The sequence below is a fragment of the Temnothorax curvispinosus genome, unplaced genomic scaffold (genome assembly GCF_003070985.1).
Source record: "Temnothorax curvispinosus isolate PA1 unplaced genomic scaffold, ASM307098v1 QBEX01001170.1, whole genome shotgun sequence".
Taxonomy (NCBI): Eukaryota; Metazoa; Arthropoda; class Insecta; order Hymenoptera; family Formicidae; genus Temnothorax; species Temnothorax curvispinosus.
The window spans coordinates 600851-618086 of NW_020210950.1; the positions used below are offsets into that span (position 1 = coordinate 600851).

General features: G+C 36.4%; 2 protein-coding genes across 2 annotated transcripts; one reads left to right on the plus strand and one right to left on the minus strand.

The window, feature by feature from the left end:
* Window positions 1-1327: 1327 nt before the first annotated feature.
* LOC112460575 lies at window positions 1328-2571 on the plus strand. The gene is made up of 4 exons (XM_025025328.1): window positions 1328-1524; window positions 1681-1852; window positions 1946-2074; window positions 2158-2571. Exons 1-4 carry the CDS (start codon window positions 1388-1390, stop codon window positions 2398-2400), a joined length of 681 nt encoding a protein of 226 aa, XP_024881096.1. The 5' UTR covers window positions 1328-1387; the 3' UTR covers window positions 2401-2571.
* Window positions 2572-3572: 1001 nt separating this feature from the next.
* LOC112460591 lies at window positions 3573-14407 on the minus strand. The gene is given in 10 exon segments (XM_025025355.1): window positions 3573-5712; window positions 5818-6023; window positions 6098-6208; window positions 7078-7340; window positions 7342-7359; window positions 11897-12156; window positions 12247-12393; window positions 12488-12693; window positions 12966-13076; window positions 13965-14407. Coding segments are annotated over 10 exon segments (1914 nt in total). The 5' UTR covers window positions 14390-14407; the 3' UTR covers window positions 3573-5545.
* Window positions 14408-17236: the final 2829 nt, after the last annotated feature.

Here is a 17236-nt window from a genome sequence, read left to right on the forward strand (position 1 = left end):
AACAATAAACATGTAGCTGAAATACACTCATGCAAGTGCTTCCTAATTGTGATACAGAAAACAACGTTATCACTAACTGGTACAAATAAATCATTCAATAATGATATTACCAACTGTAGTACCATTAGCTCAAGAGATAGCTTCCCAGGTAATACATGTTGCTTTCATTATATATTCGTTATATATTTGAACGCGTATGTAACGTTTTATGAGCGTTTGTAAGACATTTCGGAAACGTTTCTAAACGATAAGTAAGTATTCCCTGGTTATTATAATTGTCATCATATTGTCATAACTTTTTCGTTCTCCTCTCTTTCAGACTATTATATGCATACATCGTCTTCTTCTAAAAACTAAATGTCAGTTATAAGCGGTTATATAAGACCGCTTTATACAACTTATAGAATTTGCAACTAAATCCGCGACAGAATAGTGCAAATGTATATAATCGTGCAATACTGAAATTGTATATGTTTAACTTTAATATACATACTATTCTTTATTCTTAATTAGCGCAACTTTCTGATATAATTACTTTCATACAAACTAGAATAATATTGTATAAAATAATTTTGTCTGTAACACGTACGTTATTTGTAAATAGAAATATTTTTATTAAAATAACATACTTTTTTAATATAAATACTTGACTTTGTAATTATAGACTAGTTTGTTATAAAATATAATTATATAAGTGAAAAAAATAAGTTCAAATAATATAACGATCTTCTCATTTATTGGATAATAACTCCAGGCAGCAGCGTTACGTGATTTTTACGTGAGTTTTTGGTCAGTCGATCGTTACGTCAATTGTCCTTTTATAATCACGTAATAATGACGTCAAAATGTCAGGAATAAGTCACAGATCGATGACGATATTTCAAGACGTTAAAAAGACGTGACTTTATGATATTTTTGCCTTTTAGGTGACGTTTTAATAACGTCTTAATAACGTAGAGGATTGTAAAAATCAAAATTTTTTATAAGCAAAATTATAATTAACTAAGAAACGAGATTTGTTATAAAATACACACACATTTTATAACATAGGCAAAATTATCCATTTCCTTTTACTTTTGTTTTGTTTGATATACTTATAGAAAAAAATTAGAATAGATATATTAAGTTAAAAATTTCAATATAAGCAATTATGCCCGTTAAATTAATTACTGATTAAGTTGATTCGAGTACGAGCGAACAAATCTATTGCGTAACTCTTACGTTACGTTATAACGTGTAGTGTGTAATATATATAAGTCTGTGCCGTCTGTGGTGTGTAGTGTAGTGCGGAGTGTGCGGATACTGCGGATAACCAAAGTTGTGACTTGTGGTGAGCACGTGTTGCCCGTGTTGCCGCGCGAAGTCCTGAAAGATCATTAAAAAAAAAATGGATATATCGCGGTCATCGCAATACATAATCCGTGATGCACAGCAGCAGGATACATTGAAAAATATTTCGCCGAGATACGAGGCTATAGCGGAACAGTATCGTATCATCAGGAATTGGAGACCACGCAGCGACGTGTAACATAACCCCATTACGTTACTCTCTATTTAAAAGCCGTGCAACGCACACACCCGTCGTACGCGTTCGCGCGAACGATTCTATTTTGTCGCTCGTAAAATTTTCCTCACAAAAAATGACATGACGCCCGATAAAAAATGGTAAATTTTATTTAGATGGCCGTTGACAACCGGACGCGCTATCCTGGTCAGCGTGGCATCGCTCACCGGTGTGTACATTAATTATCGGTTCAGGGCGAAGCTAAAGCTCCGGGATTACGGGGCTCTCCCTACGATGTTAGGTCTCGCGGTAACACCGGCTATAGCGACAGGTCTCTCTCATACAGAGGTATTGGCGAGTGAGAACCCAATTGAGTTGGATTGAGTTTGATCGAGCAACCCGAACAAGAAGATAATACAAAGTACTATGCATATTTTTCAGTTTATCCTGAACAAACTGTTGTCATTAGAAATATCTTGTCCTTTGTGCTTGGAAACTAGATCAGCCTTGGCGCAAACTTGTACCGGGCTGTTTCTGCCACTGATAATGGCACCGGTTGCAAACTTTCAAGTAAGAACTTGACTTTTTTTACACGTTACTGTCATGTTCTTTCCAATCTGTTTATTACGCTACTTATTATATTGGACTCGTAGATCGCTGCTGGCAGTGGAGTATACAATGTGCCGCACATAACTGACGTAAGAAAAACATTCGGCACTATCCTGTCAGCCTATCAGCCGTTGTTCCCAAAAATTGCAATGATTTTCGTTTTTCAATCACTGCTAGCTGGTTTTATAACGTATTTAGAAATCAGATCTTTCCTTCGCATTATAGACATACAGTATCTAATGCAAGAAGAAAAGAAGCAAAATTTGAAACAAAAAGATGATTTTTAAGTTTCGTGTACAATATCGTTATATATAACTATAGCAAAATATATAAATTGAAGAAATAATCATCGCGACGTAGATTTTACTCCATTTTATATTAGATCAGTATTTAATAATAACATTGTAAGGACAACGAAAGGATCATAGTATGTATATATATTTCATAGAATATAAAATGTATTTTTATTTTATCATTGACATAATATTATAAGATGTCTATTTATAATCATTCACTGATATTCTTGTTTTTATTAAGACAACTATGCGTCTCGTACATATCTACTTCCTTTTCTCGAAATTAATCCAATATCTAGGCACCATATGATTTGTTACAGTAATAAACGCTTTCCAACTGTTTAAAAAGATTGCTGCTTTTCAAATATTGATGATACATACGACTTTTCTGATTCAAGAGAATTTTCCCATACAATGTTGACTCTTCCGCTTTATTTAATATAAAGTTTAACTTATACAATATCGAGTCAAACGTATGTATTGTTTCATATTGTTAAATGTAATACGAATTTACTTATAGGCTCAAGTAAAATAGCAAATTCGATATTTTCGATTACTCCGATTAGATACATATTTCATCATGGAAATCTGGAAATATTTGACATAGACTTCCAATATTTAATAGACGAGAATTACGATCGAAGTCAAATTACGCTTATCCCTCTATTATGTTAAACGGACTACTTGAACATCATATTATTAATTAAATTTGGGAACTTCTTGAATTTCTACCCCAGCTTGTATTCACAAACGAAAATGTAGCATCCCTATTTTACATGCCTATGTTAAATTTTCTAGATATTTTAATCAGAAAAAAAAAGAATCTTTTCGTATGATTTGGTTTCCAAAGTCAAATTGGGCACAAGTGACCGCAGTTTTGATTTGCCAACTACTCTAGAGTTAAGTATATTACTGGCAGTTTACTGGACGCGTTATACAGGGGCCCGAGTAGCAAGGAGATCCCAGGAACTATGTGTATGCGATAAGAATATATAAAAGATAACACCAGATGCGGACGCATCAATTCAACCAAAGTACAACAATGTGATCTGTTTACTCTCTTTCGGTAGGAGTAGGATTTGTATAATACCTACAGCAATGATTATGTTGGCAGTGAATGAACTCAGCTATCATATAGCCGTGGAATCTAAGAAGCAAGACAGTTTAATATAAAATATGCCTGAACTTCTATTTATATGTGACAATGTTGTTAAACATACCGCGCATTTAAGGTACACTGACAGAGATTTTCCGGTATATCGTTTCCTGTGCCATTTCATCAAATGCACGTAATTCATAACTCAATTGCATACATCTACAGCACATACAACTGCATTTTTGCTCTTTTCCATATTATCTTTATCTACTTTTAAGTGGGAAAAGATTTTATCTGATGTCATTATAATGAATGAGTCATTACCATGATTTGCACAGCAATCAACATCACAATGAGATCGTCATTTTTGTTTTAATGTCTTAAATCTATATATTGTGTCTATATATTGTATCTAATATTTTTTTTTGTTAGTTGTAGTATAGTCCATTGCTTATTTACAGTAGAGGTCCCATTCTAAAATTCATTTACTGATGTAAATTAAAACAAATCATAACAGTTTTTATTAGATATTGTGACAAATTTGCATCAAGATAGAAATTCAAAATTTTAGAAATTTAAAAATAATCAAACAATAATTTTATTAAAGTAAATTATTGTTAGTAGCGAGAATCCTTTGCTGTAATAAAACTTTGGACTGTAATCTAAACTTGCCTCAAACTTCATTGTAGGAATGGTATAAATATGCAACATTAAAAATTTACAAAATATCTTCATGTCACTTTTGTGTTTCATTGTACAACAATTTGCATATATTAATGAAAACAGATAAGAGAGAAATCAATATTCATAAATAAGTCGCAGTACAAGACATAACAATTTAAGAAAAATTTTTATTTATACCATTGATGCAAAGAAATTCTGTTCAGATGTTATAGTGTTATTACGTGTCAGATATTACGCAAATATGAATAATTAACGATTATATTAGATCTTAAAAAGAAAATAATAATTTTATCCGTTCTACATGACAATGCATTCATACTTTACAGAATGCCCCAATTAAATTTTTTCTCGACTGTTAAGAAAATCAAAGTATTTCGTTGCTCGCATACATTTGTTCGCTGATAATTTTTATCTGCTTTCACGAGCAACGTCAACAGGCGACCATGACGAATTTGTGCATTATCGAATGTGGATGGACTAATATAGTCACAATTAATTATACAGACAGTATTCGTATTATGTATTCGAAAATTCTTCGTGTCCCTCCTTTCACAGATACTAATGAGTGTCTAATGTCCTAGCATGATGGCATAATGGCAAAGCTAATCGTATAGTATTTACATTTTATCATAACGATCAATGGCTAGTCAAATGTTCGACAGCAAACTGAAATTGCATTGTTACTCGCAAATAGATTATTTTTGTTTCTAGTTCAAATTTAACAATCATAAAATTGTACAATACGAGAACAAGAGTCTATCATATACAAATGTCTCTATGCCGATAATATTATTTATACTTACAACAAATGTTTTGGAAGAACATTGCCACCATACTCAAGATTGTATTTTTCCGCATTTCTTTTCACAGACGAATAAATCGCACAAGAACCGATAATGAGAGAAAGAGAGAAAAAAAATAGAGACAATAAATGCTTGCTGAATCAAAATATATAATAGGCACCAATTCAAGCAATAGAAGATGTACATAAGAGCCGCCTTTAATATTATATTCTTTTATGCATTTAATTCATTTCTTTGCATTACAAAAGTTTGTAAAGAATAACGATACAGCGTACTGAAGGATGCGGTACGCATAATTCCATCAGAACGGTGGATAGTTTTGCATAGGTACCACAACCGGAGGAATTGGTGGCAGCGGAAGTGTGTGTATGAATGTGGGGTGATTCGGCTGAACCATAACTAACGTATGTTGTTGATTGGCCATGAAAGAGTTGTATTGAGTGGTACTATATTGTGGATACGGCGCGTTAACTGTGTCCGAGATATTTTTGTAACAAAACGTGCCTGGCGTTTGGCAAGGTAGGGGCCCCTGGATAGGACCCCAAGCCAGCTGCTAGCATCGTCGGTTATGCCAATGTGTCATGTAGTCTTGATAGCTTACAGTAATCTTCTCGCTCTGGTATCGCGTCAGCTTCACACTGCGTCTAATATCCGGTGTAACTAAGCCCTTGTAGCCACCCTTATGTAATAGCGAGTCTATGGTTTGTATCTGGTCCCAACCTATTTAAAAAAAAATCATGATTTAATAGATGAAAGCACACATTTAAGAAATATGACGAACAATGAACAGCTTTTCAACGATCCACAGCGAACATACATATTTACCTTGTTCAGTCGCAACATCAGGTAAGTAAGTAGCAGTTCTCTTGTTGCCTTTTTCATTATGGAATTCTATGCGAATCCCATGGACTCCTATCTCCCAATCTAAGTAGTCCACGCCGTCTTCAAAATGCCGCAATATAGAAACGCTTACATGTAAACGTGGAAGTTCCTCTCGTGTTATAGGATTGAATCGTGAATCCTTGAAAGCACTACGAAACACAATCGGTCATTTAAAAGCGTAATCCAAAATTCTGGCCTGGCCGATTTAGAGAATACATGTTACCTGGTAGTAGCATATTCCCTAAGTCCTGCATGTAAGTGCATGGCATTGAATGTACCAATACAGCCGCGTAGTCGCATATCCTTTCCGATAGTCCATGTTACAAACAAGGGACTGGAAAGACATGGAGAAGATGAGTTAACGAGATCACCTCAAACCGAACATTATTTCATTTTTATAAGAGAGCCTGTGCTATAAACTAACTTCTCAACAATTTTAATTACGCAAGTACAGAAAAGTGTTACATAAGCAGGCTCTTCTTAAATAAATATTGAAAAGGTGTTTATATCATCTCTACAGTAAACAGTTTGCGTAAACATTAAAATGCATTACACTAATGATCAATAATCATCTTCTAAACAAGAAGAGTAAAATAGAGCAGGAGTGAGAAACATAGGGGAATCGTGATATCAATCTCTATTGAAGATCTTATTGTAAGGGAGCTGGGAAACATAAAGAAAAACAAATTCTAAAAACGTTTATATGTCAATAAATTATTCAGAAGCAAAACGCTGGCATCTCGCGGAATAACCTCGGTGGAAAGTCAACAGCACGAGACGGAGCAGAAGGTTCCGAAAATATAAGACGCGTCCTTCAGAAGAGGGAGACGCATGCCGAGTACCGACGACACCGACGTTCTCGTCGTCTTTCCTCCCTGCCCCCCCCCCTCCCCCCGCTCCTCTATTCCGCGACAACGATAGTTGAAGACAAAAGCAGTGGCGATTTCAACAAAGAGACGCACTGGCGTGGATGGTGGGAGAAAAAGGAGAGCGATGGAGAGAAAAAAAAGGTGCCACGATGCAGGGGAGGCCGAGAGGGAGGCGGGGCAGGGAGGTGGAGCGATGAAGGCGCGCGTGAGAGAGAAAGATACGGCACGCGACGCATAGTCGGGGACAGGGAGGAAGGGATACGTTGGACGCTGAGCGCCGAGGTGACTATTGTGACTAGCTCAGTTAGCTCGGTACGATGTCTCCAACACTCACAATGCTTCGTTGCTGAAGTTGGGCGGTTTTGGTGGGTCGAGTTGGTGGAGCTGGCAGTAGAGGACGTCGAAGCAGTAGAAGCCCATCTCGGGCTGAACGATCGGCGTATTACGTATACGCGTGCCGTTCGACAGCATCGCTGTGCCGTTGCATGGTACGCTCGCGGAATTGTTGAGCTTCTGCTTTTTCGTACCGCAACAGCCGGCAGCCATGTTACCGTCTCGACCGCCGTCGTCGTCGTCGCCGTCGACCACTGCGACCCGCACTGCGGACACGAACGGTCTACGACCCGTATACGTCTCAACACTCGTCCGACCGTCGCGGCCGCCGCCGTCGTCGTCCTCGTCGCTGCCGCCGTTGTCCTCCTCTTCGTTGCCGTAGCGTGCCGTGTCGCGCGCGCGCCCCGCCAGATGGCGCGGCGCGCGCTAAAACAGCTGTTTCATCACCCGCCATTTTCGCCGTCCCGTCTTTCCGTGATTTCCGTCGTCCTTTTCGCGCCTCCAATACGATCGACCGGCGTCGGTGCGACATTCGTTTATTCGCTCATCCGCGAGTCCCTTCCGCGCGAAGCGATCACTGACATGCGAGGCACCCTTGTGTAAAAATTTATTTATCGCGCCTTCTCTCCAGAAAGAAAAACTTAAGTTTCGCGAATTTGACGTTTTAACATCGGAAACCAGGAATATGAAAAAATTAGATGATTCTCAAATGAGTAACAATTTCGAATTGTTTTAATAGTTAATAGTTAATGTTAAGTTTTAATAACAAATAATAAGATAAAATAATCACATGTAATAACAGAAATAAAAAACTTGGTTTTTTTAATATAGTATATATTCGCACAAATACGTATAGTTTATTACAAATTCCATAAATCAGAAAAATATTTTCCGGTTATTATTCGAAATTATTATTCGAAACAATTCTAGAAGATACAAAATCTACTATAACAGAGCTAATTACTCATAATAGTATTAATTGCTATAAAATAATTTATCTACTTTTAACTGTTTAAAAATATGCACGGAAAACAATCGGTATTTTCCATCGGTTTTAATCCAGCGAATTTAATCTTACGAATTTATAGGAGACTAGCGTTCTGAGCAAGTGAAAACGACAAGCTCGCGCGAGCGAACGTCTTAAATTTTAATTCGTATTTTTTTTTCCCGATTTCCCCGCATCCATACGCCGCGCGATCACTTACCGCGACAGCTGCGAGGAGACGTCGATCCCATCACGCATCCCCATTCCCCAGTCGCGTCTACGAGGGTGGGAAGCGACGGTACCACGCAACTACGCCGCACATGGAGCGTAGCGAGAGCCGGCGTGAAAGAACGCGAACGAACTACGCCGTTGTTGGAAAACGACGCGCAATGAGACGCGCGATCCCTCACGGCTTCGCGATTTCTCGCGCGAAACGAGATAAACTCATCGGGGGAAGAAAAACGTACACCGATCGTCGAGATCTCGTCCGGAACGCGCAATATGTCGACGCCCGTGGCGAACAAGAGACCGCGGCGGTCAAAGGGGATTCACTGTCAATTTCCCGGTACGGAGAATTGTCACGGCACGTAACTGCAGAGACGACGTGGTCGCCTAGTGCGCGCCTCGTCTACACATGGAGAACGTGTCGAGTTGTGTGGGATTCGATGCCGCGGCTGATATACGCGCGTCTACGACGCGACGCGGCTCCGTGCTCCGATCAGTCTGAAGTAGTTCGACTACTCCGACTGTGCGTCGCGACGCCGGTCGCGTCGCACTCGCGCGCGCGATACTATGGCGCCATCTCACAGACGTTCCATTGCACAATAAAAATATATATATATATATAATATATACATATATAAATGCAAGAGAGCGAGAAAGAGAGAGAGAGAAAGAGACTTTGCAACATATAAATAGAATGTAATATATAAAGCCCACTTTTAGACATATTTTAGATTTTTAGACGATTCTATCCTGAAATCGAATCCCTTATCGCGTCATCAAAGCACCATTTACGTGCAACTTATTTCGTATATATAGTTATATTTCGAAAACTTATCGTGTTTAGAATAAAAAATCGCTTTATTACTTAAGTAATAAAAGTCTGCGATTTTTTTAGTTTTTTTCGTGACTGTTTTATAGCAGACTTTCTTGTTATAATATTTTGATTTGCGAATTTCGGGGAACTCTGTGTATACATATACATATATGTGTACAGTACAATCTCGCTAATCCGGCACTATTAAAAATCAGATTGTACCGGATTAATAGATTGTAAATTCAGAAGTTTCAAAATACCCAAATATTTTATTTGCCTCTTATATTCCTTACATTTCAATAGTCCGGCAAATCCATTAATCCAGCACAGCCTGGTTTTTAATAGTGCCTGATTAGCGAGATTGTACGTATATGTATATGAAACAAATGTAAAATATTTTACATACATGCATAGGTCTACATTTTTTAACTACGTGTTTTTACATCTTTTGCATTTGCGTTTCTTTGTTTTTAATATATAACTATTTTATATCGCACGTGTAATAGTTATATATTAAAGAAAAAAATTTCGCACAGAAAAGAGTAAGGAATAATGCGGAAAGAATTGATTACAATGATCCTCTTATGACAATATAAGTTTATTTTATTTTATCTTTTTATTGCAAAATAAAAATTGTTTGTAGTACCTTGATGTAATTTTTGCATGAATTCTACTGGTTTTTTAATCTGAGAAAAAGGTGAGAGAGAGAGAGGAGAGAGAGAGAGAGTTATGTTCGCTGTGTTCAACTTATGAATAAATAAAGAATAACCCGTGGGTCTCGCTGCATTATTAATTTACAAATGCAATCAAAGTGAGCACACATTCGCTTGATATCGTATTAATATTACACTAGTATGAGATACGATAAAAAGTACGATAATAAATATTAATCTGACAAGTATGCTTTGCTTTAGAAATTATTAATACTTTTCGTCGTGCAATCTCACGTTACATCGTATTAATTAGAGAAAGATTAAAAGTACGGTAATAAACTCTACGTGTATAAAGTGCTTACTCTACACAATTACAAAATGCGTATATCAAGTAGATTTTTATGGCAGTTTCACAAAATACAGAATGATTTCATTCAGCAGATTCGTACGATAATTAATGATTATCCATCTGAAATATGTTCAATGCGGCTATATATATTTAATTGCATTGTGATCAATGACTTACTTTTAAGTAAGTGCGTTTTTATTATATTTTCGTAAACTCTTCAGTAAATTCACGAATATACAATGTACTTGTATATCGCAAAATATAATTACACAACGCTAGATAGAATTATTTTCGTTCTCACCGGTGAAAATGCATCATTCACACGTGTAAACCGTAATAATGTCCATTATGCAAACGGAATTCCATAGACCGAATGAGCGCATATGTGAATCGACAAGTATGTGGCAGTTCGTTGGACGTTTATTATGCCGAGATTCACAAAAAGCAAGATTTTAGGAACTTGCTAATTATTATCGATGCAAAACGTTTTACGTAAATAACGCGTACTAATACGAATAACATAGAGAATAACACATACTACAACAAATATGAGAGATACAATAACAATTTTCATTTATTTCTAACGAGTACTCCTATCAGTATAAAAAAGATATAACAGGGCGAATAAATTGGCAGTGTTTAAAGCCAGCTACTAATACTATAAAGTAATAGCTGGCAATTCAAGGGAAGTAAGAATTAACGCTGAAAAATATACCATTAATTTAATTTATATCGTAATTGCAAGATGCGATTAAAATTTGTGAAATATATATCAATAGATGCACGGCGTAAGATGTCGCAAATGGTGCAACTATCACGAAATTATGAGATATCTTATCAATCGAATAACACAAACTCACAATGAGATCATTTATACTTTTTCACATTTACGTCTAGCTTACGTAACTAATATTTATATTTCTACTGTGTTATGATTCTTTTTTATACTTTAATAACTAAATCACAATTAACCACAGAAGATTTATGTTTCTTTGTCAAACTTGCTGTCTTTTTGATGCGATTAAATGCATAACTGATGTATTATATTTTAACGATCCTTTTTTGTAATACAAACTGATGCTCTATCTCTATAATGTAGCTAAAACATATTCTATAACCAATGAAAAACGTTAATAAAAATAAATTTATCAAAAACATCAAATTTTTCCAATTTTCACTTAATGTATAAGAATGTTATAGATATATCATATACATTATACAAAAAATGGAATGATTCCGACATTGTTTTGTACATTATATCGTATGAAAGTAGGCAGTGAATTTTATATGTAATCACTGTCTTATAAAAGTATTCATTGTCATTCTTATATTATCGATGCAAATACAAACAGATTCTTCACAATATAATGGCAGAGCTAATTGTTATAACGAAATGAGATTTAAATGCATTTATGAAAAAAGTAGAATTAATAAATAATATAGCTATTGAATAATTGAGTAGTAAATAATATTATTTATCAATCTGAAATCAAATTCAAATCGGGAAAATTGTTTTAATGCAATATTAAAGTACTTGAAAAATATATATCAATGCAAATATATCTTTTTATTAAGTTTAAAAACTTTTTAAAGTTATTACTTGTGATTTTTAATACAATACGCAACAATTAGGCGATGCCATCATACACGAAAGATCTATTATTATTCTCAAGACGGAGCACGCGGTACCATAAACGGGAGGCCGTGCACGCTAAGACACAGAAACACGCACCACTTTAAACAGTGGAAAATTGCGAGAAATAACCGCCTCCAATGTCATTTTCGCTTACGTACCCCGCGCTCCGCAGTATCCTGCGTTAAGAAGCGATGCGGTGGTCGAGGATAAACCGGTGCAGGCGGATAGGACGGACCTGCGTTATTCCACCAAAGGGATGGATTGTTACGTATCGGTATCATAACTGGGGTAATTGGAGGTAAGGGTAATGGATGAATGAACGTCGAACGATTCGGTTGCGTGACAATCTGCAAACACTGTTGTCCAGACACGAAAGAATTGTATCGCGTACTATCGTTTAGCAAATGAGACGAATTGACCGTGTGCGCATAACGAGCCTGAGCGAATCGTTGGGGCAGGGGTCCCTGGCTGGGACCCCAGGCGATCTGCTAGCATCTTCGATTGTGACAATGCGTCATGTAATCCTGATAGCTCACGGTGACCTCCTCGCTTTGATAGCGAGTCAGTTTCAGGCTACGACGGATATCGGGTGTGACTAAGCCTTTGAAGCCACCCTTATGTAGCAGAGAATCTATCGTTTGTATCTGGTCCCATCCTGAACATCAGATTACAGATTATTTCTCATAAAGGCGCCCCCGGGGGGAGGGAGGTTCCATTGCTTGTCCTATTCTACCACCACGGATACGCACCTTGCTCCATAGCTACGCTGGGCAAGTAAGTAGCCGTCCGTTTGTTACCCTTCTCATTGTGGAATTCTATGCGAATTCCGTGCACACCCACTTCCCAATCTAAATAGTCAACTCCGTCTTCAAAATGCCGCAAAATCGACACGCTTACATGCAAGCGCGGCAGCTCGTCTCGAGTTATAGGATTAAACCGAGAGTCTTTGAACGCGCTTTAGAAAAACATATAGAAACGTGTATCAAAAACGCATGCGAGACCATTATGCTAAATATCACAATTACGTAAGTAATGTAATGTAAATATGACATACATTATGGCATTTATATGTATATACGTGTAAAATTTATAAATATATATTATAAATATACATTTATATAATTTTATACATATAATTATACATCTATAAATATCTATCTTATATATTTATGATTTATATGTACATATTATTCTATCTTCTAATGTGAGAAACCTGCATGGTCTCACCTAGTTGTAGCGTACTCGCGTAGCCCAGCATGTAAGTGCATCGCATTAAAAGTACCAATACAACCTCGTAATCTCATATCTTTTCCTATTGTCCATGTCACAAATAAAGGGCTGAAAAGACGTATCTATATATTAAAAAATCTCATGTTCAGACACATTTGTTTTTATTTTCATCAGGCAACGAACTATCGGGGATGGAAAAGAAAAAAGCAAAATAAACCGGGATGTTTAATTTCTTTTGTATTTAGCAAGACTTCAGATTTACGACGGTATATAATCAATATACAAAATAAATAAGTATTTTTAAATAAAATATAATAAAAATAAATATAACAAAAATAATGACAAAAAATAATTTTTGGATTTATTATCTCGCAATAAATTTTCCCAAGGCTAAAATAACGGCACGATGCGAGGGTATTTGTGAGAAAGGCATCGCGATTCCCATTAACAAATGTTTCTGCAGATATGCATCGTAGCAACAAACGTAGCGTCCTCAGTGGCCTACATAGTTGGCATAGCGCTACACAATGAGAGAAATCGAAGCACGCCGTAATAATGCGTGCACCGCGCGCCGACAGATAATCCACACCCGTGAGGACCAAACAATGCACCAATAATAATGCATCCTGAACCGATTTCGCAGCTGGACTTCTAGATCAGTCAAATCGAGATCAGAGATGATCGGCTCAGCAGAATTCAAAATTCATTACGCGCGAACTAAATATAAAAATAAGAATCGAATAATATTATAATTGGTAGAATATCATTTTTTTTTCCGTATATCTCTGCAACGTCGAAATTCGATCTCCGTAATAATCGTCACGGTCTTTAAGACTTGACGTGACACGGACGACCTGTCATCGGAGACGAGCGAAGAGGCAACAGCTGACGCGACGCGCGAGCGAGACGGACAGATGGACGGACGGACGCAAAGGAAAGAGACAGAAAGAGGCAAACAGAGAAAAGACAGAGAGGAACACCGCGAGGATTACTCACAACGCTTCGTTGCTGAAGTTGGGCGCTTTCGGCGGGTCCAGCTGGTGCAGCTGGCAGTAGAGGACGTCGAAGCAGTAGAAGCCCATCTCCGGTTGGGCGATCGTCACGGGTTTCCTCGATTGAGGAGTGCCGTGCCGTATGGCGGTGCCGTCACACGGCGACAGGCTCGGCGGCGCCGCGGGGCCGCCACCGCCGCCGCCCAGCCTCTGCTTCTTCGCGCCGCAGCAGCCAGCAGCCATGTTCCTCTTGGACAGGTCACCAGCGGACACCGCCGTTCTAGCCCTCCTTCTGGCACCTCGTCTACGTGCTTCCTCGCCGCGGCGTATCCAACGTCGACGTCGTCGCCGACGCGTGCCGGATCGCGCCCGCGCTCCGCTAGATGTCGAGCCGACGGTGGTGTGAACAGCTGTTTCATTACCCGCCATTTGTAGTACGGCGTCCGCGTCATCGCGCCATTGATAATTATTAGCAGTTATCCCCGCCGCGCCGCCGTCGGCCGTCGTCGTCGTTCGTCGCCGCTGCCGCTGTTGCCGCGCCGCGTGAAGTTGCCCGCGGGTCATGCGCGAGCGAGATCAGTGGGCGGTGGCGTCCTCTGCGCCAATTTCAAATTTCTCATCGGACTCATCGGAAATATTCTATGATTTTTTTTAAACTTGTGACTAGATATCACAGATGCGAGCTATTTATATAGCTTTAATATTATACAGTTATTATTACACTATTAGGGCCAGTTTTATCAACGTCGATTATAAACTCACTTTTTCTAACTGTCCCCCTTATGTCCATTTCTATACCAATACGGATTAACTTTAATCTCCAGTTTAACTTTCTATCTTTTTATAATACTTTAAACTAGAAGAGGATAAAAAGTAAATTAAATCGAGATTAAAGTTATTTCGTACATGGTACAAATAAACATTAGACGTCGGTTAACTGTATAATCTTCTATTAAACTCACTCTTCATCTCTTTTTTAACTGTCTCCTTTATGTCTATTTCTATCAACGCAGATTAACTTTAATCTCGGTTAATTTACCTTTCATCTTTTTCTAATTTTAAGAGTTAGATAAAGATAGAAAGTAAGTTAAACCGAGATTAAAGGTAATCTACATTGGTAGAAATGGGCATTAGTAAATTATCTATTATTTGCCACAATAGTGATAATTTTTAATACAAAATTTTGAGTGAAAGATCTTCAGTATTTTTATTAACAATCTTTTAGTAAATAAAAACTACTAATGTTTTAAAGTGAATGTTTACGAAACGCGTCATGATTTCCGTCGTATTATCCGATTACATAATTAACATTACATTATTTTCATATTTTTAATATGCAATTATCAATTAATTTGATACTTTTTAAAAGTTGTTATTATTAATAATTTCATAATTATATAATTTATATAATTATATTTATTATTATTATATTATTATTATTATATATATTATATTATTATATTATTATGTTATTATTTTTATTTTGTCCCTGCCTACCCGAATCTCTACCTAAGTACCTACCTACCCGTATTCCGATCTATAAATAATCTTACTTATCCATTTTTCTACCTACCTTAACAATTTTCCTACCCTACCCTACCCTATAACAACCTATATATAACAACCTATAAATACAACATATCTTTAATTATTTAAGATCGCGACACGACTTATAAGGAGCCTAGATATATCAAACCACTTTGCACGTTACCATATGTATTCTACCATTGTGGTCAATGTTGACCACTTACCTTATTGTATTCAGTCTTCTTTCTTCGGGCCAGATTGAACCTTTTGTCATTTCTGGCTATCTGATTGTATTTCCACCAGATGCCAATAGAAAGAAGAAAAACTCGTTCCCATTGTCGGATTATTATCATTGCCGACAAATAGCATTACGTTCGATTCGAATTATATGTAAACATCGGTCGTATAAAAAAAAAGAGAAGATAATTAATTTAAATTAAATATTGATCTATAAAAATTGACTACACAACAATGGTCAAACAGAATTTCACTAATCCGTTACTTGCTTGAGAATATTGATTGACCGTCTTTGTGACTCGTTCATTTAATTTGGAATTGTAATCAAGTAAGTATATATAGACAAAATTTTACTTCGCGCGTTATATATGAATATTGATCTCAATTATATCCCACAAAAAATTGAATTCGTAATGTGGACAAAATAAAAAAATTAATAATGGAAAATTTCTCGATACAAAACCCGACCGCGAAAACCGACCGCAAAAATACGAAGATGAGTGATTGTGCATGTTGTTCATGCGATTCGCATCTTGAAAGTGTATCAAGTAAGATATACAGAATAAATAACGTGAGATCCGGAAAAAACTTCCCACACGATTGGTATTATAACTATAATACCAATATAATTGGATATTGTAATATTCAATAACCGCGTTGTTATATATAATTGAACAATATATGCAAATCTTTATAAACTTTATAAACTTACATATCGATATCTCGTTATATTTTTCATTTTTCAAAATTATTTTTAATATAATATATTGGTTATATGTATTATTGCAAAATTAAATATTTGGACTATAATTGTACTATCTACTCTAAAATAATTTAAAGAACTTTAGCGTTTTTCAACTGAATATTTAGGATCTCACGTCATTACTCGACTTTATCTAGTATAAAGCCAATTTCTCAATCAAAAATAGATGGATAGGTTACAAAAAATTAGGGTAAAATTGATATTTTGTTAAAATAAATTCTTTTTAATTAATAAACATCACGTTTTTTATAAAATAAATTGTAATATTTGTATGAAACGCGGCAGTTCATCAACATAATTTGATTTAATGATGATGCGAAGTGTGTGCGAGTATTTCCTCAAGCACAATACATCGATAAACAACACCAAGATTAAATATTTGCCCTAATCAGTTTTTAACCCATCCATTTTAAGGCAACGGATCTACAAGATGGTCGAGATGTAATATTTTTTATACTATAACTTATTATGATAATTTGATATATGTACCGAGACATTTGCTCTATATTTGATTAATCATAGATACGTTGCCTCAATAAAAAAAATTTCTGACTCACCACGCCGATGCGCAACGGGCGGAGTTATACAGCCACGTAGCTACGATGATACTGCAACATACAAACATAAGATTCAAATTAAAGAAGCGTTCAAAATAATCAACAATTTAAAAGATAATTCTTATTCATCTCTAATTCGTCTTTCAATGAGATATTTAGTAATACAAATACAATTATCTATTTTCCGAAAAA